The sequence below is a fragment of the Dama dama genome, chromosome 15 (genome assembly GCF_033118175.1).
Source record: "Dama dama isolate Ldn47 chromosome 15, ASM3311817v1, whole genome shotgun sequence".
Classification (NCBI taxonomy): Eukaryota; Metazoa; Chordata; class Mammalia; order Artiodactyla; family Cervidae; genus Dama; species Dama dama.
This window is the reverse complement of record NC_083695.1, coordinates 55,434,208-55,455,822: the sequence shown is the minus strand read 5'-3', so window position 1 is coordinate 55,455,822 and position 21,615 is coordinate 55,434,208. Positions and strand designations below refer to the sequence as shown.

The 21,615-nt window shown below is 34.9% G+C and overlaps 1 protein-coding gene across 6 annotated transcripts in view; it reads right to left on the bottom strand.

Moving 5' to 3' along the window:
* The window catches only part of A1CF (APOBEC1 complementation factor), an 87,100-nt gene that overhangs the window by 37,698 nt on the left and 27,787 nt on the right, over positions 1–21,615 (bottom strand). For 4 of the 6 annotated variants that reach the window (XM_061162082.1, XM_061162080.1, XM_061162085.1 and 1 more), the window contains 3 exons: positions 19,312–19,455; positions 3,207–3,341; positions 1,302–1,432 (listed from right to left, as the gene is read on the bottom strand). In XM_061162082.1, coding sequence (XP_061018065.1) covers positions 1,302–1,432; positions 3,207–3,341; positions 19,312–19,410 — 365 coding nt within the window. In that variant the 5' untranslated portion in view covers positions 19,411–19,455. Of the gene's footprint in view, positions 1–1,301; positions 1,433–3,206; positions 3,342–19,311; positions 19,460–21,615 lie in introns of all 6 variants that reach the window. The other 2 variants (XM_061162083.1, XM_061162086.1) reach the window with 2 other exon arrangements.

The window sequence follows — 21,615 nt, the reverse complement described above, 5'->3', positions numbered from 1 at the left end:
TGACCCTGGGCTTCCTTAAAAAAGGATTTATGGCAGTTCCCTCTAGTTTACGTTTTGGAACTCAGACATTTTCATGAAGTTTAGTCCTATTGCCAATTTATTGACTGTATAGGGTCAGTTGTGTCCTGGAACCTTCTGCTAATTTCAAGTCTTCAAATATTCCCTTTATTTGGCTGACCCCCAAGTTTATGCTCCAATCGTGACCATTCTCCTGACTCTAATGTCACACAGTCATCTCCTCAGTGTCTTCCCTGGGACATGTAATGTTCATTTCAGGTGTCGCCTGTCCCAAACATAGCGCTTCATGTTTTCCTGCTATTCTCCCAGCCTGTTCCATCTCAATGACACTATCACATCCAGAGAAACTTCGACCAAAATCCAGTTTTCTTCTAAATCCAATACTTAGCCAGTCTTGTCTATTCAACCTCCAAAATATCTCCCACATCTGCCATTTTACCACCTACACCAATAACCAGCCCCTTTGTCTAACCACCAGCATTTCCTGCCTCATTCTAGACACAGTGGCAGCCCTTGAAACTTATTTTCCCTCTTTTAGTCCTTACCCTGGGTCCTTAATAGCTGGAGGAATGTTTTAAAAAGTATGACTCTAGTTAAACTCTTCTGTGATTTCCCCTTTTATTGGACTAAAATCCAGATTCTTAAAGAGGAAATATGACTCTCCAACTAACTGTATTGCCCTCAATCCTCCTCGCTTCACTCTGTTCTGAACATTGGCTTTTTTCCTGTTCTCTAAAACATCATGCTTACTGTCATTTTGAGACCCTTTTTACTTGTTGCTCTTTCTCTCTCTGCAATGATCTTCCTCTAGGTCTGACTATCATGGTGGATTCTTTTCATTCAAGTCTCAGATCAAATTTTGCTTCCCAGAACTGTATTTTCTTAAACATATCAAGTTAGAACAGCAACCTCTTCACACAGCTTTATCCCATTTCCTGGTTTTATTTTTCCAAACTCTTTTGAATACATCCAGTTGCTTACTATGACTGGAGGAAAGTGTTCCCTGATACTTCTAATGGTTTGAACAGTGGCCAACACATATTTATCAAATGGATAAATGAATGAATTTTGTTTCTTTGAATAGTTTACAGAACTTAGTCTGGCACCTTATATAATGTTGGCTAAATAAATGTTTCATTAAATTGATTTCCAAGGAAAAGAACTAACCTATTTTTTTCCTGATTTTGGCTATCTTTTGCATATACTAACATATAGATAACCTTGATAGAAGAATAGATAAAGGTACATTGATTCACTTTTAATCTAGAAGAGATAGATCTTACCTGATTTCATAATTATTAAGTTGCTTGATTGCATTCTTGGCTTCCTGTTTATTTGAGAATGTTACAAATGCATAGCCTCTATTGTTGCCATTAAAATCCATCATCATTCTCATTTCATAAATTTTACCAATCTATAAGTAATGAAAAGAGAGAATTCATATTTAAACACACATACACACACATAATGTTTTGTGAAGTCTGCCTCTACCACATTTGGTATTTGCATCCCATATGAATGGTTCACATGTTTTCATGCTGGGTTCAAATTTGTCTTCTGACTCATCGGCAAAGTCAAGATAAATAAGGAAAACATGTGCAAGTGGCATTTCGGCCTGAGTTGCCAGAATATATATATTTTTGACAGAGCAAGTGACCTTTCATCACACAATTATCTGGGGATTTATACACTGTTTTAAGGACCAGAAAACACATTTGTCATCAGAAGTACAATTTTTCAATAGATTTGTCCTTATTCTCTACATTGACCTCTGAAGTCTCCATAGTTTTATCTTTACTTGGTTGTACTCTACCCTTAGTGTTTAAAAACCAAAACTAGGAACATTTATTTGGAACATTGCAAAACTGACTTATTTGCTATCTTTCCCCGCACCATAATACAAAGGTGAACAGAGAAGTTTATTTCAGAGGATGGTCTGGGAAGCCCTGTTTTCTGCAGGGCTGTAGGCGTCTGTAGGTGGAAGGCAAATGTTAGTGTTAATGCAACTGATCCGGGGCCAGACCTCCATGGCCACGGGTGCTCCTGCTTTGCCTCTATGCTACTCTCTCCTGCTTCCCCAACCATTCTCCATGATCCAGATACAGTCGTTCATTATTGCTGGTTGCTGTAAAAGGATGGCTGACACAGATGTGAGGAACATGTGTGAGAAGAGGCGCTATTCAGCAAATGCTATTATTGCAGTGCTGGCTCCCCATCAGCTCAGCCCCACCCCATGCCACTCCAGGTATTTGGTGATGGACACCTCTTTCTCCTGGGCTCATTAGAAAAAAGTTCAAGCATGTTTCATCTGCATTTCAGGTGGCTTTGGCACTTATTTTCACATTCAGTATATAAGATTCTTACAGGATGAAGTCCTCATAATTTGTGCATGTGCCAATTGATGTTGTTTGTATAAAATTAACAGTAGTTCTGAAACAGGCTGAATTCCACACATACAAACACACACAGAGCTGATTTGGGCATTAGGAAAAGAAATAGCTAAACTCTCATTTTCACTACATTTTCTAGGAATGTGATTGTTTTAAACACCACCTGGTAAATTATCAAGAACGTCAATTTTGCATTTTCACTTTAACTTTGGGTTCAGTAACAAAATATAATTTAGAGTTAAAACTGAGGAAATTTATTCCTCAATTATGTAATAACTTTGAAAAACCATGTTGTTAATCTTGTTCATCACATTCAAATTTTTAGAAAGAAATTTTTTCATTCTGGATCAGTGTATACAGGTACATGGTTGAGCCATGACTAACACACACACATTTTTTTAATGTGACAGTCTTACACTTTATAAAACCATAATAACATTTCAAGTTGAAGCAATAGCTTATTTTAGGCAGGTTGTTGTAGTGTTGTTCTAGACTGACAGATATGTTGAGCTTGCAGTAAGATGGCTTTGCCAGTGGAGATGGGGGATTGAAGTACAGATTTAAAAGTCATCAGCAATGGTAGTTTCAGCTGTGAATAATAGAGCAGAGAGAATTCAAGGCATTGATAATTAGAGGCAAATCACTAATAGCTAGGAAGGTTTTAACTTTGTCCATGATTGAGGAATGGCGATTGGAAGTGAAACCATCACTGACCAAGAAAAATGAGGGTGAAAGCAAGGTGAAGAGAATAGTATCTTTTTCCTTAAAAGATTAAAAAAAAGTCATCTTCAGACTCACTTTTTCACATAGTGGGATAAGCTCATCTTCAAAAAGGTCTCGGGGGAGTTTTCCAATAAAAATTTCACAGCCCCTTTCTGGGGGTGCAGCATCCCAACCAGGTGGGGGACCACCGTATTTTCTTTGTCCATTTTCCTGCAAATTCCATGTGGAGTATAGGAGGGAGAAAAAAGCAATACAATCTTTAGTTTGAGTTCCTTGAGCATTTTCAAAATAATTTCTTAATAAGGAAGATGCTTATTGACAAGTAATAGTAGTAGACTGGTCAGATAAAAATTGAAGTCTCCTCAATGTGGATTTTAACACCATGTTCTTTGCTTCAGGGACTTGCTCCAGATAAGCACAGTGAAAACTTATAAAGTGCTGGACAAATATAAGGGGTCATCATTATTTTTTGATTGCCATTCAAACTCACCAATGCCTGATCATCAAAGAATCTGACCATAATTTGAATCTGGGGTTCTGATTTAATGTTGAAGTCTCTGAGGGTTCTGGACCTGGACTATTTGGCTCTAGGATCCACTAGCTGTGGGCCTTTGGACAAATGTCTTGATTTCTCAGATCCTGAGTGTTTTTCATCTATAAAGTGGAGACATAATCAGTTTTTTATTAAAGGAGATAATGCATCGGATGTCCATGGCACAGGTCTTGGCATGTGATATATATTCAATAGTTACTAATCCTCTTCTTGCCTGCCTAGATTGAGATTGTTTCATGAGCAAGGCAATGTGAACCCCTAATTAGAAATATCATGAAGGTTACCATTGGAACTGGCTAATTTGGGAGGTCCCCAGGGAGAGACTTAAATCTGTCTTTGAAGTTGACAAGACTGGTGAGAGGTGTTCACTAATGTTGGATCTTTGTGGGGAACCAATGCTGTTCTCAGCCCAAGTATAATTAGCTTCTATTTTTTCCTTTGTCATAAAAAGACCTTTGGTAAATTCAGTGTCCTTTTTTTTTTTTTTTAATTGGAATATAATTTCTTTACAAAGTTGTGTTAGTTTCTGCTATACAACAGTGTGAATCAGCTATATAATGTCCTTTTCAGAGAGGAGTAACACAGGGTTTTCTGCCAGTGCTGTCTTTATTTTTCTGAAAGTTAATGACCTAAAAATAACTTCAGGGGCCCCAAAGTGAAAGATAGGCCTAATCCACCACTTCTGAGCTGACAGTTCATTTGCTAAAGAGGGATAAATTTACTGTTCACTTAGGCATAGCCAGAGCTCTTTGTTATTATACTTTATTGTGATTTTTGGAAAAAGGAAAATGTAAGGGACCAAATGTCTGTATTCATTACTAACTTCTACCATGATTACTTAAAAATTTTTTATACCATAAAATGATACATGATGTTGGAAAAAACATGGTAATGTATAAAGTAAAAAAGAAAAATTTCTCAATGTGCCACCCTACCTGTTTGTAGAAGCAGTTGTTGTTTGTCTGCCTTTCCAAATACTTTTCTATATATATTTCTAAAAGACACATTTTAGTTATTGAAGGACATTGTTCTACATGGTAGTTGTTTGTTAAAAATCAAAGTAAAGCAGTTTCTAGTTTCACTGTTAAATCTTTGTGAATACTAACTTGAGACTTTCTCAATTATTTTATAATTGATAATACAAAAGCTTTTTGGATTACGGTATTTAAATAATGTCTTTAATTGTAATCACGTTTAAAATTCCTAATAATTTAATCATGTTGCTTTAAATTAAAAAGATGTCATATAGGTGTTCTACATTGCCTTGATTACTTTTTGCTATAAATAAGTAGGTGCTTCTCATTTTATTCCATAAACATGGAAATATTTGCCTCAAGAGTTCTTGTATTTTTTTCCTTCCCCTATATTCTTTTAGGATTATTCATTAAAAAAGCTTTCACTGAGAAATCTGAGAAATGAACTGTTTTATACTTATAGGAAAAAACTTAAGAATTCAATGAGCTATGTCTCAACCAAGAATTTCCTAAAAAATGAATTTGATATTTTTGGAGACATATTAAAGCTTTTATTTACTTAACAAATATCTATATAGTGCTTACTACATACCAGTCTCTCTTCTAATTTCAAACAGTATTATAGATTATGGACTATGACTATCCTGATTTTACAGAAGACATTGAAGCCCACAAAAGATTAAGTAATTTACCAAGATCCTGTGGTTGGGAAGTGGGGAGTCAGAATTTAAAGCCAGGCAGTCTAGTGTCAGAGTCTATCAGCTTAATTTCTACTATATTTTGCTTTGTTATATGAAAGCCTATTCACTTATAACAGATTCATACATTCAGTTACTTATTAATGAAAAAATTGTCATGCCATTAAATTGCAGACTCTCTGTTGCTTTTAAAATCATTCCAACTTCCAATCATTTTACTACACAAATTTTGGAAAGAACATATTTCATACCTACTTCTTACAGAGAGAAATATTTCTATTGCCCATTCTATAGTCCACCTCCTAGGACTGACTGTTACTGCTGAATTGACACAGATCCCTCTGAGGCCATTTCTATTTAAGTATCTGGAGATATACTTCCCAATGGATTATTGGAATAAATTTACTATAAACTTGGCAATATTTGTATTATTCAACCTAAGGAAACAAAGTTTCATTGCATAATAGTGAAGTGGCTATTTCAGAATTTCTCATTTGACAAGTTTTGATAGCTTGAAAATAAATAGGCAACCAGCAGATTGACCTTTAGAATTTCCTCCTCAAGTTTCTTGCTATTGTTAAAAATGTCACCAAACTGTTTTGTGCGTATCATATATATCGGAGAACTTATGTGATTATGAGTCAAAATGATTGATTAGGAGAGATTATTAATTCTGTTGTTTCTGTAACACCAACAGTATTTTGGGGAATTGCCAAGAGTCTGACTGGTGCAGAGATGCCATGAAGTTCAGACACTGGGGGAGATTTGCCCTATGAACAACCCACTGGGCTCAGAATGCACCAATTAGTGGAGGTCCAGGCCAGTTTAAGACAGGCTCTGGGCATTAGTCATGGGGTTAGAATAGCTGTCCATTACTTGGACTGTTGGAAGCTGAATTGCTGGTATTTTAGGCACCATGTTTATAGTTGAGTTTAAAATAGATAAAGCACAGTTAGAGCTGCTCCTCCCTCTCCTGGCTGATGTCCTTCTTATGGGGTGCATTCTTCCAGCAGCATACATGTATAAATAGTTAGAGATTAAAAAAAACAGGTTTTTGTTTTCTATGAGAGAATGTTCATTAAACTTTGGGATCTTTTATTTTTCCATTCAAAGATGTGAATGTCACATATAAATAGATGAAAATCTTCAACTACATAAATTTCAAAATAAAGACCTAATTCTAACTATAAATCCAGTGTCTTTAATTTAGATACTGAATACTGAGCTTACCCATAACTCAGTTATATGTTAAGAGTATTTGGAAGTCCCTTCTGCCACAGATATTTTAAGCCGTTTCATGAAGGAACCTCGGAGTCTTTAAGAAATTTTATATACCATCTTCTTCACCTTGGATAAAACCATCCAACCTTTAATACATGATTCTGAGCAATAAATCTTTGCTTGAAGGACAAGCAGACTGAGTTAATTTGGGCCACCTGGCATCTGATCTTTGACTACATCTGAGAAATCTGGGCAAAACTACCTTTTTCCTGTAAGAGTTAAAAATGCCCAGATACTTGCTTCTCTAGTGTCCCTTGTAGCTGGGATAGTTCTGGTTATAATAAAGTTAAATTGGGTTCTGGTGCAGAAACTGTCATGGTGCTAATATTAGCATTGACGGTGGATATGTCTTATTACCATTCCAGATTTGTGTGTGGTTCTGGGTTTCATTTCTAAGAGTTTACCCTTTTTGAAATTATTTTGTTTTAATATTATTATATATTTTTAAAGTTGAAACAGTTGATTTCCAGTGTTGTGTTATTAATAGTTTTAGGTGTATAACAAAGTGATTCTGTTATACGTGTATATATATTTATATATATATATTTTTTTTCGTAAAAGCTTACATCTTTTTTACTCTTGAATCTAGTTCTCCAAATCCAAAATTTCTAGAAACCAGTACCCTTTTAATAAACTTTTCTGCTTAATCAGACAGAGTTTACTTCTAACACTTGCCCATAATAGTAACAGCAACTGGAAAAACAACAGCTAACCCTGAGTCAGGATCTGTACAAATGCTTTCCATGTATTAATTAATTTAACCTTCTCAACAAACATATGAGGATATTATTATTACTTTCATTTTGTGGGTAAGAAATTCAAGGCGCAGAATGTGTCCAAAGGCATACAAACAGTAAGTGACAAAGACAAAATTTGAATCCTGAGTTCGTGCTTGTAGTTTTAGCATTAGTTTTCTTTTTTAAAAATATTAACCTAATATGTTCATTTTACAGATGAGGAAGCTGAATCCAGAGATATTATGTGGCTTCCGTAAGGTTGCATTGGTTTAATTTATTGCAGAAAATATAGACTAAAAGTTCTCTGGTTCTCAGTTGGTGAACTTGGCATATGTACTGCTCAGAATCTGTGAGGACCTTTCTTCTCAGGCTTAGCAGTCTCACAATTTTCCATATTGTGTGCCACACTGACTTTCTTGTTCAACTTCATCAAACATGGATACCAGATGGTTGGTTGTCTTGATAAATGGACCCATTCATAAGGACATTAATTAATGAACCCTCATTCAGTCTATTTTCCTGAGTAGTAATTTCAACTCCTTTCACTGGTTCTTTGGAAATTTTATATTCCAAATCTGTAATCATCTCTGTGGTTCCCTCTGGTCCTTTGTTTTTTCTTGCCAAGAGGGAAGAAACTGTGTATGTTTCCTTACTAAACTGCTTTCAGATGTTCCCCAACCCATTTTCCAATTGACTATGTTTGTATCTATTTCTGTTCCTGTTCTCTTAAGTGCTGGACAATCTCCCCAAGTTTGGTGGCATTTCTAGCCTTCACAAGCATGCCAGTCACCAGCGTCATACCAAGAACAATGGTTCTATGGCTAAACTCCTGTGGTCTGTCCTCATGGTTGATGCCTACACATGGAGAACAGCTCTATGGACTGTGTCTATTGGAGTTCATACATTACTACCATTTTTTCCTAGTTGCTGATTTGTGAAATTGAATAAAGGTCTTTATTAGACCTTATCATTATTATCTTCCACCTGTAAAGCATCTATATACCTCAACATGTGATAGGGTTCAAGGCAAATCTTAGGGGCCTTAAATAAGAGGTACCAAAAGAATCTCCTTAGTTGTGATTTTACCTTTGGTCTGCTAATGCTACTATTGTTGTGGAGGACAACAGGCAGTGCTATAAAGAATGTTTATTTTGTTAATTCTGTATGAAAGATAACAGTCTGTTTTGTGTATTGTTTGTTTACCCACACACTTTAAGATCAGTGACTTCAAATTGGTAAAATCTACTTTAGGCTGAGAAGTTTTCCAAGGCAGAATTTATCTAACTTATATACGTTGGAAGTTGGCATTACCCTTGTTAGTTTTTTTTTTTTTTTTTTTTTTTACAATCTTTGCAAGGCATACACAATATGAATGCCAGATATTTTTCTTAAAATAGAAAAATAACAACTGTAGCATAAAACTGAATAAGTGGGATGTTGGAATTTGTAGAAATATGGTACTATAGTTAGTAACAAAGAGGCAAAGCCAGGGCATGACTATAATACATGGATATAAATTTAGTTTTTTATCATACAGCCCAGAGTTTCTCAAAATATCATATGTGAGGTGATATTAGGTAGTTTATAGTCAATGTTTTATTTTAATAGTTATGCATTTATTTTATTGCACATTAGGAATGTAAAACTTTTCCTATTTACATAAGTTAGAAAAAGTCTACTTTTAAAACTAAACAGTATTTCTGTTCAAATTTTTTAATAAATTCTAAATATTATTAGTGGTGGTATGTGTTTATGGCAAAAATCACACAGATGCAAATAGATTTTGACTTTTGAAAATTTATCTATTTGTTTCAGTCTTCAAAAGGCTCTCACATTTGATCTTTAAAAAATGTATGGTTTGTCCATAGAAACAACTGTTAGCAAATTACAAATCATGTTCCTGATGTATTGTTTTGGAAGAGTGACTGTTGAAATCCTATCACCTAGGAAGAGTTCTGATGTCAAGTGGTTAGTTGTCTTATGAAGGCAGAATTAATTTGTTATCAAATGATGACTTTAATGATATCTTCTAATATTTCCCCTTTATTTTTAAGATTTATGTGTGACAACCACCCTTTAGGATTTCAGTATCTCAGTAGTGGAAGTATTTAAAAGCAAACAGGTTTTTAAAAATAGCTTGTGTTTTATAAAGCTTCCTAGGCATTTTTGGCTAATTCATGGGAATATGAAATTCAAGATTATCCTTATACAAATTTAGAAATCAGAAAATATATTTTTTGGAGTACATATGTGTGTTTCTGCATAAGTGAACAAGGGAAATGCCAATTCACTTCTAAGACACTGTTTACATTTGCCCTGAGGTTCACTAATGTGGACTGCAAAGCATATATTATCTTGCGACTAGAATTTACTGTGTTCATGTTCACTTCTGGCTCTGGGTATGTGTCTCGTCTCACTGCTCCAACCTGCAGGAACCTACAAATTATATCTAAGAAATAACTAGATGAAAACTTTGGTGATTCCTTTATCTGTTTTGGGCTTGAATCATTTTGGAATGTGTAATTCATTCAATAGGCCCATCCAGCTTTTTATTATAGATACAGTTTGCCCTTTTGCATTGACTGACTGGCAGTAGTTGGAGACCTGGTTAAATGACGTAAAGATATTCACATGCAGATTTGAACATATGACCTTATGTAGATAAAAAACATTTGTTTTGGGTTAATTGTTCTTCTATCTTTTTCTAGTTCAACATATGCCAAGGAGAATTCTGAATGTACTTGTTCTTTTAGCATGTGAGAAATCTTATACAGTAATTATTCTCCTTACCACGCCCAGAAGAATTTTTGACAAGCCAAGGGACTCAGCAAGGCACTAAATCTTTCCTCAAGAAATTCTTCATTTAAAAGGGTAAAAGATTAACAAGGTGATTGCAGAGGTCTTGGGAGGGTATTAGGATGCTTGTGAAATGGAGTCTGACTTATGCTGTATTTAAGTGTGGAAACATATTCATAGAATGAGTTTTGAGTTAGTTAATAGGATCCTTAAAGGAAATGTAGGGATTTTTAAAATCCAATTGCATATCCACTTGACACTTCGTCCATTAATTATTCAATACTTAATGACTTTCTTTGCATTGATTCACTGTCTTTAACTTATGCAAAAAAGAAAGTATTATTCTCTTTAAGTGGTGTATAATTTCCCACAAATGGAAGGTCATTATTTAACACTACAAAAGAAGGAAACCGTGATCAAATTCTAGCCAGACATTGTTATCTACTAAAAACTGATCCCTAGTCCTGTTCTCTGTTTTAAAAGATTAGCAGGTGAAGGAGAGGTGTTTAAGATGTACCTCTAAAAACTTTCCTCATCAGAAAACTTAAAAGAGAATTGAAAGTGGAATAATTCTCTCACGGTGAAATTCAAGGTTATTGAATGCTCTGTCAATGTATTGTTCAACATCACTTCAGCTCTCTGCCCTGCATCTCTGAAACATTGTTTAAAAAAAGGATCACGGCTACTGAAATCCCACCCAGCTTCATGATTATATGCTTTTGTGATCTCATTTTTTTCTCTTTAGCTTATGTTAGAGAGTTCTCTTTGCATGTCATAATAAGATTTCAGGTGAAGATTAAGAGCCAATTATTTTTTGTTGCTGATTGATATTAAACCAACATGTAACAGTTTTAAAAGTCCTGAAGTTACCTGCAAACAATGTCTAAAGTTCAAAACTGCCATCAGTGCTTCTGTGTGAGTCATGAAATTTACACTATTTTTTAAGCCAACAAAACAGAAACTGTCATGTCTTTCTAGTTTAAGGGAAAGCACTATAGTTCATATTTTGCAAATATTTTGAACCTTATATCAAAGACCTCATATGTAACCCACTCCCTATTAGACGAGTGGAGAAGAAATTCATTGCTGTTTGAAAATAGCTCCTGGAATGCATTTCTATTCCTTGGGATGCTGAAGTTCCCATCTCATGTCAGGTACATGCACTCTCCACAAAAGGATTCACAGAGCTGCTCCTTCATTTGGAGTCTTCCACACCAGGCTGTGGCATTGCTGGCTAGTAAAAGCAAAGCTTCTTAGGAGCTTGAAAATGAAGTTAGCCTATGGGTGGCTAGAGTGGTGACCTTAGGGAATTACGCCTGTGATGATCTAATGGTACCATCCTGTCCTCATGTTTTGTGGCACCTATTTAAGGAATTAGCATTCATGCACTTGATGAGTGACATAAGTCCTTGAATAATGGGGACCGAAGCAGGTGGTAGGAACAGGCAACAAAAGAAAAAGGAGGACCCAAGAGCTATATTTTGTCAAGGAGTCAAACTCTTATTTCAGTCCCTGGGATTTTTGTGTGGTGGTTGGAAAAGAATGTCAGTGCCACAGGGTTTTTCCATCTGCTTCTCGCTGATCTAGTCTAGTTGGAGCCAGTTATAAACTCTGGGATCCTAAGTTACTTATTTTTATGGCATTGTTTGTAGAAAAAGTTGCCATTTCAAAAGTACCCAAGGAAAGTTACTAAAGCACATTAAACCAAACCAAAGAGATAGGGGAGTTAATTTGAGGCACATAAGCAGAGAATGGTCTTCTAATCTGATTAATGTTGATCTAGTGCCATCTTTTGTACCTTTTGGCTTGTAGATATTTATTTAGGAATTGAACAAATTAGAAAATTAAAATGTATAGTTGCAGTGAAACTCCAAATAAGAGAACACGCATGGAAAGGAAAGTTTGAGAAATGGGAATTAAAATCTGTATTTTGTTCCTAGTTTGAGGGAATTGCTCCTAGGGGCAGACTGATGACTGATTGAAAAGGGAAGAGAAAGATGAAGCACACTGATTTCTTATTTATCTGCTGTAATCTTACTGAAATTGAGGCACTCTATTGTCTTCACTGCTTGCAAGTCGTTGTGCACTTTACAAATATTTTGGTTAATCAGTACCCCCCAAGTGGTCCCCTCTGCCAAAGATGCTGCTTTGTTTTTGGCTCCTGGCCACGTTTGTTTGCCCTCATCCTTTATGTCCCAACTTCAATGTCATCTTGTCTGAAGAAGGCCTTCTACCATTCTGTCACTTGACCTGATTTATGATATTCATAGCATTTAACATGCTATGCTATTATTTAATTTCGTGCTTATTTTCTGTCTTCCTTTGAGTAATTTTCATGAAGGTAGGCACCATGTCTCTATTTGTGGAGTAAATAAATAAGTGAAGGAATGAGGGTTAGGCTTGAATTGGTGGGTAGGACAAGGAGGGATGCTCCTACTTCCTTTAAGGAATCTTAAACCCTCCTCTATGTTATAGGGCATTTTCTTTAAGAACTATGAATTAGAGAGCAGACTTGTGGTTGCCAAGGAGGAGGGGGAACAGGGGAGGGTTGGATTGCGAGTTTTGGGTTAGCAGATGCAAACTATATATATATATATATATATATATATATATATATATATATATATATATATATAGTGGATAAGCAAGGTCCTATAGTATAGCACAGGGAACTATATTCAATGCCCTGTAGTAAACTATAATGGAAAAGTATATGAAAAAAGAATATATATATATATATATACACACACACATCTGTATAACTGAATCACTTTGCCGTACACCAGAAACTAACATGACACTATTAAACACTGTAAATCAATTATACTTCAATATTTTAAAAACCTATGGATTAACTTATAGAGTACTAAATTAAGGATAAGAGTTGGGAGTCAACGAACTTTTTCTGTAAAAGGCCAGATAGTTGATATTTTAGGATTAGACAAAAACAACATTTTTAAAATTGTGAGAACCGCTCATGTCCTTAAATCACTGCAAAAACAGGATGTGGCCACATTTGAGTCATGGATCAGTTTGCTGACCTCTGGCTTATGTCTATACTGAACTGTATAACTCTGGAGCTGGTTTTCCAACAGTGAAATGGGAGCATTGGACTACATCAGTATTAAATATGCATACAGCAAACATATAAAGAATTAGAAAGAATCACCTAGTGAACCCGAGCATCTATCATCCAGCTTCAATAATGAAGTTTTCTTCATGAAATTTTCCTAGGTTTTCTATTCCTAACTGAATGCTTCTTACAAATATTTTCTACTTTATGAGATTTTTTCCTTGAAATAAAAATAATCCATATTCATTATAAAGAGTTTGGAAAATAAAGAGCACAAGGAAGAAAAAGCTATCCTTGTCAGAGATTATCTTTTATTATCTTCTAATATTTGTGTGTGTGAATAATTTCTTAAAATATGATCTGTAAGCTGATACATACAGGTTTGCTTTCTTATTTTTAACTAAATTTTAAAATTTGAACATTTTCCCATGTCTTTCTTTGAAATCACAGTTTTATATTACCATATAATTTGGAAATATAAGGGCAACCTATTTTATATGACCAGTAATATTTTTTTGGACATTTGTGATGATGTGTCCAATATTTTTAAACATTATAAATTCCACTCTGATGAACATCCTTATGTCTAAATATTAATCCTTATTCCTTAGATCAAAGACTATGGTCAATTTTAAGGCTCTAAACAGAAATGTTATACCTATTTAATGCAGTCTTATGTTGCCATTTTAAATTCTAGATAAATTAATTTTCATTGCAATTACTTTATATGCATTTTAGGTCAGCTGCTATAATTTATACTTCTGTAATCTCAAGGACTAATACTAACACATTGTGTTTCATAATAAGGATTAGGGGGAAAAGTGAAGAAAATTTTGTTAAAAACAACCACTGCATTAGACAAACAGTAAGACTGACAAACCACATAAATATTTGTGTTGTAATAATTTTTAGAAAATAGATTATCTATAGGGTAATTGAACAAAGTATTAACACACACCATATTTTAAATCACTGAAAAATACTATATAACCATCGGGTCTTCTTTAAAATATATTCAGACTACTTAAGAGTGATCTTTATTAACTATATATTTAGACATCATTGTAGTAGAACTGGTATAAACTGACTCCACATTGGGTAGAAAATTATCTGAAAATATTCATCTATGAAAATGTGTTATTCTAGTTTTAAGGAGAAAATTCTGGATGAAAGGAGCATCAGATGTCACAGAGTTGATGACCCACACTAGTAATACATTCTGGAGGAAAGGATCATCATAATGTTATTTTTTTCCCCTTTCGTGTCTCAAATATATGGTAGTTTTGGAAGATCTGGGAAGTACAGTTAAGAATGGAAAAGTGAAAAAAAACTCCACATCTAATTCCATTGCCTAGAGACAAATTTTATTTACAAGTTAACATTGCAGCCCACATCTGAAATCTCTCTATGTGGCATAATGTGACTAAGTTGAAAGTTTAGCTTGTCAACATTACACAATTTTTATAATAATATTTATTGAACCTCTATTCATTAAAATTCTTTTATCATTTAAAGAAATTTGATAAAAATTTTAGTTATCAATTCTAAAGATATCCAATTATTATTTAAAAAGAATATCACAAGACATATTTTCAGATCCTCATGAACACGTTTTATTGCATCAGTTTGGATATAAGAGAATGACTCATGTTATTAAGTAACCTGCAAAATTCTATTTTTGGCAATTGTATTTGTCCTGCTAGTGATAAGAGTGCACAGATTAGTCACACTCTCTTTTTGGAATTCTTGTTTTGCAAGTATTCAGCATTCAATATCAGAGACTGCAAACATACAGCTGAAGCAAATCCTTCAAACCCTAACTTAGCAAATACTGTAATATTTTAAAATATCATTATATAGGTACAACTCCCTCAATTGCATTAATATATTTATTAATATCTGTACTTTTGAACAGAGACTTTTTAAAAAGTACATCTGATGTTCTTTTATTTGATGATGATGTTAATGTTTTCTCTAATCCAGAGTAGGAAGACTGAAATAGAAGGCGGAAGGGTTTTCCCTAAACTGCAGAGTTTGAAGCTATGTCTCAGTACGTGCTGGTTTGCTTTTCCAATTAAACAAGTTTGCTGACCAATAACTACACTGAGCATATGCTAGAATAACAAAACCTTGACTCAGAATGGAGCAGGTCCTAGCCAATCATCTGGGAAGTTAAGGCCAAGAGCTGTTAAGGGACTTGAGTTTGGGGTTAACATATATACACTAGTATATATAAAATAGGTAAACAAGGGCCATTATATAGCACAGGGAGCTATATTCAATATATTGTAGCAACCTACAAATATATATACTTACATATATTTTTATATATAAATCTTAATCACTTTGCTGTATACCTAAAAGTAATACAACACTGTAAAGCAACTATAGTTCAATTTAAAAAAGGAACTAAAAGAGAAAAAAATGATTATTCTTGTGTGTGGTAGACACTGGGTTAAGTAACAGGTCTCTGATTTGAAGTCTTGGGTGACTTTCTACGCTTTGCAGTCAAAATCAGACAGGATTTTCCAAATCATTCAAAATGATTGAACTGAATCATGTGCATATTTACATCTTGATTAGAGGCTTTTGATCTACATAGCAAAGGTTTCAGAACTTTAGGTTTCTACATCACGAGAAAATTTCTGGTCCAGTAGTCATTCTGCTAATAAGTGATTACTTCAAGCGAATCATGTTACAAAGTTTAAGCTCAACAAAGTGCTTTTAGCATGCTCTGGCATGCTAATCTCTCAAATAGCAATCTTAAAGATAACATTATAATAGCACTTAGTTCTGTAAATCTTGCTGGAAATTTTAGCCAACTGCAGTGGAATTGTGGCCCATAAATCTTGGGCAAACTATCTAACTCCTTGAGCTTTGTTTTCCTTATCTAGAAATTGGAGATGATCTTAGTAACTACCTCACAGTGTTGTGGTTAGGACTAAACGAATTAATAGACATAAGCAGTTGGAATATAAGTGCCCAATAACTGTTTGCTATTTTGTAATTGCTATTAACTTGTGATCTAAATCCTTATTATTATTTTCTGAATGTAATTGATTATGTAAGACCAAAATGATAGGCAAATAGGCCATATATTTTTAGGTGTATTTTATTTGAAAATGCTTTACATAATAAGGGTAAAATAGCCCTATTATTTTTTTCCTTTTAAATGAAAATGTTCTTAAATTATTAGGTTTATGAAAAGGTCTCCATTGCTATTTGAGCCTTTAAAAAATGTATTATTTGCAAGATTTTTACATTGCTTTAATATGCTAAAATTTTCTAAATGATTACTTAGTGACTTTTTACATTTCATTTGTAACAGGATTTAAAGATGGAATGGAATTCTTCTGGCCTCTGATGTGGATATGAAACTTACTGGACCAGCAAGCAGGACAAGAAGGTAGGGAGAAACTATTTAACAACTTTAAGTGAACACCTCCTACCCCTCCCCATCTGTGAGTTAGAAAAAGTGTTTAATAGTTTAAGAGGAATTTTTGGAATTGATTCAAAGATCTCTGGAGCCCACTGCTGGTGTGTTGTGAATCCTAGTTCCCCCTAAGTGGGATGAATCTTGAGGTGCCTCTCAGTTCACCTAAAGTAGAGGAGGGGAGTAAGGAAAAAGCTCATGGAGCTTGCTATGTACTCCCTGCAGTTGGGAACACCCCAGGATGGTAGGTCTAACTCACCCCTGGAAGTATCTCATGGTGAGCAATAAGCTGGCCATTTGCTTTGATGTTGGTGAGAAGGAGAACTGGTTGCTTCATCTCATCTGCACTTGCAGGTTTTACTGGGTCAGAATGTGAGTTTCCAGGGGTCTAGAGTTTGGCCACATGTAGGAATTAGGGTTGAAGTTCCATCTCCTCTAAGAGGGATGCTAGGAGTGTCAAAAAGAGCTCTGTCAGAGGAGACTGGGTCTCAGGGAAGTAGCCTCTACCTAGAGGGACCCCAGGCAGTGGAATTCAGGGTGTCTCTGATGACTCTCAAGAGTACCCTAGGAGCTTTACACACCTGCCAGGCTCAGAGACCAATGCCAAAAACAGTCAAGAGAAAACTTTCCTGTCCCCTCTCCTTTACTTTCATCCCTTTCTTCTGCTTCAGTTGAGTCAGGAATTCTAGTTAGTACACTGGTATAGGGAACTAGGCTTCTGAGAGCATAAAGAGAAAAAAATAGAAATTGCCTTCCACCCTGATATGTGTGGGAAAGGGAAATAGCTTTCACTTTGAATGAAGTTAAGTTTTTATTCTACTGGACTAGACATATTCATTATTTAGCGGCTGATCTTTTATTAGCTGAAAGTTACCAGAAAAGTCATGAGACTTGCCCTGAATTTCATCTAGGGGAAATGAAAGAACCAGTGCCCAGAATAAAGTAAAAAGGACAATTTATATTGTTTTAGGGTAATTTCTCATAAACTTCTGCTTGTTGAGGGTAATTATATATTCACAGTTAAGACACTGATATTAGAAATAGTGTCACACTAGAAATATTTATATATATTTTAATCATTATATTTCAGATCATTAGAAGTTTGTTTCCACAAGGAGAATACCCTTATGTATGAATATTGACAAATTGCTTTTCAAAAGGGTTTAAGTGCTTTTCACTACCACTGTTCTTATATGAGTGTTTAAGACACAAAGAAGTTAAAAAGATAAACTGATTTAAAAAGTATTGATTTTATAACACTTATGAGACTGCTGTTTACAAAAGAAAAAGAACATTTTTTTCAGCTAACCATACATACCTGAGCAAATGTAAAAAATTATCCTAAATATTTCTGTCTTATAGACTGTAAATGCTATCAAATTTTCTCTTTGGCTTATGAAAACCCCTTTATGTAGGAAAAGACTGCATAAAAAATTTGTCAGGCATTAATTTTGAAGCACATTAAATTTCGAGGTAAAGGCATTTAGATTATTAATGATCCTAAAATAGACTAAGTATTAACAACTAATAATGCATTAGTATCCCCCTTGGCTTAAACTTTTAGGAGTCTTCTGTGACATAATACTTTCTGAAATCTTAAAAAAGACTAAATAAATACTCTTCATTAGGATGAAAAATTAGAAATAACTTTGAGCATTATCTCTAACAAAGTATGTCATGACTCATAAGATTATTACAAAGGGTGCTACATTTAGTTTTCAATTGATCTGACAAAGGAACTTGCAATAAAGGACACTACTGTATATGTTATTGTAATCTACTTATGACTTTCATTTTCATAATAGCACAAAGTTTTGGTTAAGTTGGGGAAGTATGTAGGAAAAAGATAACAGCTGAGAATTAAAATATTAACACTTTGTTGTACTGTAAAAAGAGCAACATTAAAAAAAAGAGCAGTGTTATTTCTTCAGATAAGATAATTTATATGTATAATACTAGTTTGCTTTTCAATGTATCATAAACTCTCTAACAGAGGTTATCATAAAGATAATAATATGCAGATAATTCTGAACAACTAGTGACTATGAATAGTTTTAGGATTTTTTTTCTTCTTTCCTTTTCAAAAATGCAGGACATGGAGAGAAATTATTATATATCCTAAATGGCTTGAGTAGTTATTTTGAGAAAACATCCTGGAATAGCTATGCTGACCAAATGGTCAGTCCTTGGATCCTTCATCTACAAGTTGTCATACATCCAAAGTCAGAAATCTCTCTGGAAACCAAAGCAAGTCTCTGGATAGTTTGTCTTCTGCTGATTTCTTGAAACACCAACTTGGTTCTACTTCACTGACTGCTCTCGGTGGTGAATTCCAGCTGCCTTTTGTTATTCTAAATTGGCCTTTCAGAACTGTGATAGTCTTCATGATTGTGAACACTAGTTCAGTTTCCAAATGACAAGGCAAAATTGAGTTGATAATCCAGAGTAGAGAGAATATCACCTGTAAGGTCCCCTGAAAGACCAAAAGGATCCAACTTCCTCTGCCCCAGGAAAGGAATGTCCATTTTAAGAGTTACACAGCTGACCAGTCACATTTTACATGCTAGGATCACCGATATTCTCACCACTCTGAGTTCAGTGGTGAGCCTCAGCAGATGGCACGAGAAGTTCCTACCTGGACCAAGCTATATCCTGTGCGCTGGACCAGTGCGCGGAGGGCTGCTTCCTTCTGGGTTCCGCTCAATCCATCCCCGGATTTGTGATTTGATTCCATTGAGAGTGATTATCAGCAAAAAATCAGGTTAATTAGGGTTGCTCACTGAAACCAAATTTAAGATAAATTAAGTAAATTACTATTACCTAGTCCAAATGTGTCCCTTTCATGAAGGACATCTTCAGGAAACATTCTCTATAAATGAGTCACTAAGGATAGAGTAACTGACAGTCACCCACAAACCAGACCAGTTAAATATCCTCGTTAAAAAAGAGCTTTTTAAAAATCTTCAATTTTAGTTGAAATTTAGAAGTAAAAATTGAGTAATACCTTTTTTTTCACACTTAGAAGGCAGACCAGTAATTCTCAGTCCAGTTATCCCAGAAAGTCACCAAATGCTTGAAAACAAAGTTGTTCTTACCAATTAAAAGAATACATAGAATGGTCCTTGCAAATGCGGGGAGAGAGCCCTGTTACTAAATCAAATCAACTAGGATATGGTATGAAGAGCCTGAAAGTTTCAATTTCATTTATCTGTTCTGTTACCTAGGACATTTACCAACTTATTCTTCAAAGATAAATTTCTAGACCAGAGTGTGCTGGTACCAGATATACAAAAGTCATGCAAACTACTCTGTAATAAAAGTGTCATGTAGGGTTTAGCAGAACAAGGACAATGGATCCTTTTGAGTGGTGCTGGAAGTGCCTACTGATACCTGGATCATATATGACATGGACCGCTCAGGAAAGGATGTGAGGCCTTTGTAAAATCTAAGAAATAACAAAAATTTGCATATGTCAGTGTTGATCTATGTGGGCTTCCCTGGTGGCTCAGTGGTAAAGAACCTGCCTGCCAATGCAGGGGACATGGGTTTGATCCCTGGGTCGGGAAGATTCCTTGGAGAAGGACATGGCAGCCCACTCCAGTATTCTTGCCTGGGGAGTCCCATGGACAGAGGAGCTTGGTGGTCTACAGTCCATAGGATTGTGAAGATACGGACATGACTGAGTGACTGCATATTGCTGCTACAAATAGGAAACTTCAGCATTTCATTGTCTATACTTTCTATTTGGGAACAGGATTTGAGCCCCATTCCGAATTTGATGGTTGCTCAAATCTACAGGTTCCCAGGGCAAGGACACATCCATGGTGAAGGTCCCCATTCAGACTGGTGAGAAGCCCTGGAGGTTTTCATGTGCAGAGAGGGTTGAGCGGGAGTGACTCAGTGAAGCGTCTGTGCTGGATTTTTCACTCTGCCTGATGTACTCTGCCAACCAGGACAGAGGAGGCTTGTTTTACACTGATTTGAATCACATGCAAATATTATCACTATAGGCCCTCTAAAAACTTCTCTGTCCTATGTTTTGGGGTTTCCTATACTACTTTGGTTTTCATTTAAAGATTCAGAGTAACCGTACCATTAACAATACAGGGAATGGGTAAAAAATTAGGTGACAAAAGTGAAGCTGAGATAATCATTGGAGTAAAATGCAGCTTCAAAGTATTCTATTATTAAAAGTAATAAAATAAAAATGTTCCCAAACTAATAGACAAATATCATCTAGAACGTAATATTTTTCATATAATTTAGAAAACTCAATCGAGATTCCAGCGAGAATATTCATTAGCTGTTAAAGGGATAGAACAGTTTCTTGTTCTGTATATAAGCATGGCCATTCTTGCCCAGAATTTTCTGATACTTCTTGCCTGCTTCTGACCCAGATCGATTCGGTCCTCAACCATTCATTCTCTCAAGAAGCAATTAGTTAGTGCTATCTGTATGCCAGTTTCATTTTCTGCCCAGCTTTAGGGCATTGTGTTCTATGGACAGTTGACTAAGTTTCTGTGTCTGTTACTTTACAAAAGGCAGAATTTTGTTTGTTTCCATTTTAATTTTGTATCTTGGCTAAGACAAACTGGAATGTATTTTTTTTATAGTGGTGGATTGATATATATATATATGCAGCAATTCAGAATGACTTGTAGCTTTACTGAGACATTTATAGTATAAATAATTTCTATGCATACTACAAAGTAGTCATAAAATGATACCTATATTTAGTTTATAATTCTAAACTGCTGGTGAAATAGTTGTAGAAGTTTCTATGAAACAATATAAATCATCTTAAAAAATAAAACTACAAAGGCATTTTGTATTAAAAAAAAAAAGGCATTTTGTGTCATTGGCAGCAACATGGATGAACCTAGAAATTATCATACTAAGTGAAGTAAGCCAGACAAAGACAAATATCATATGTTATCAT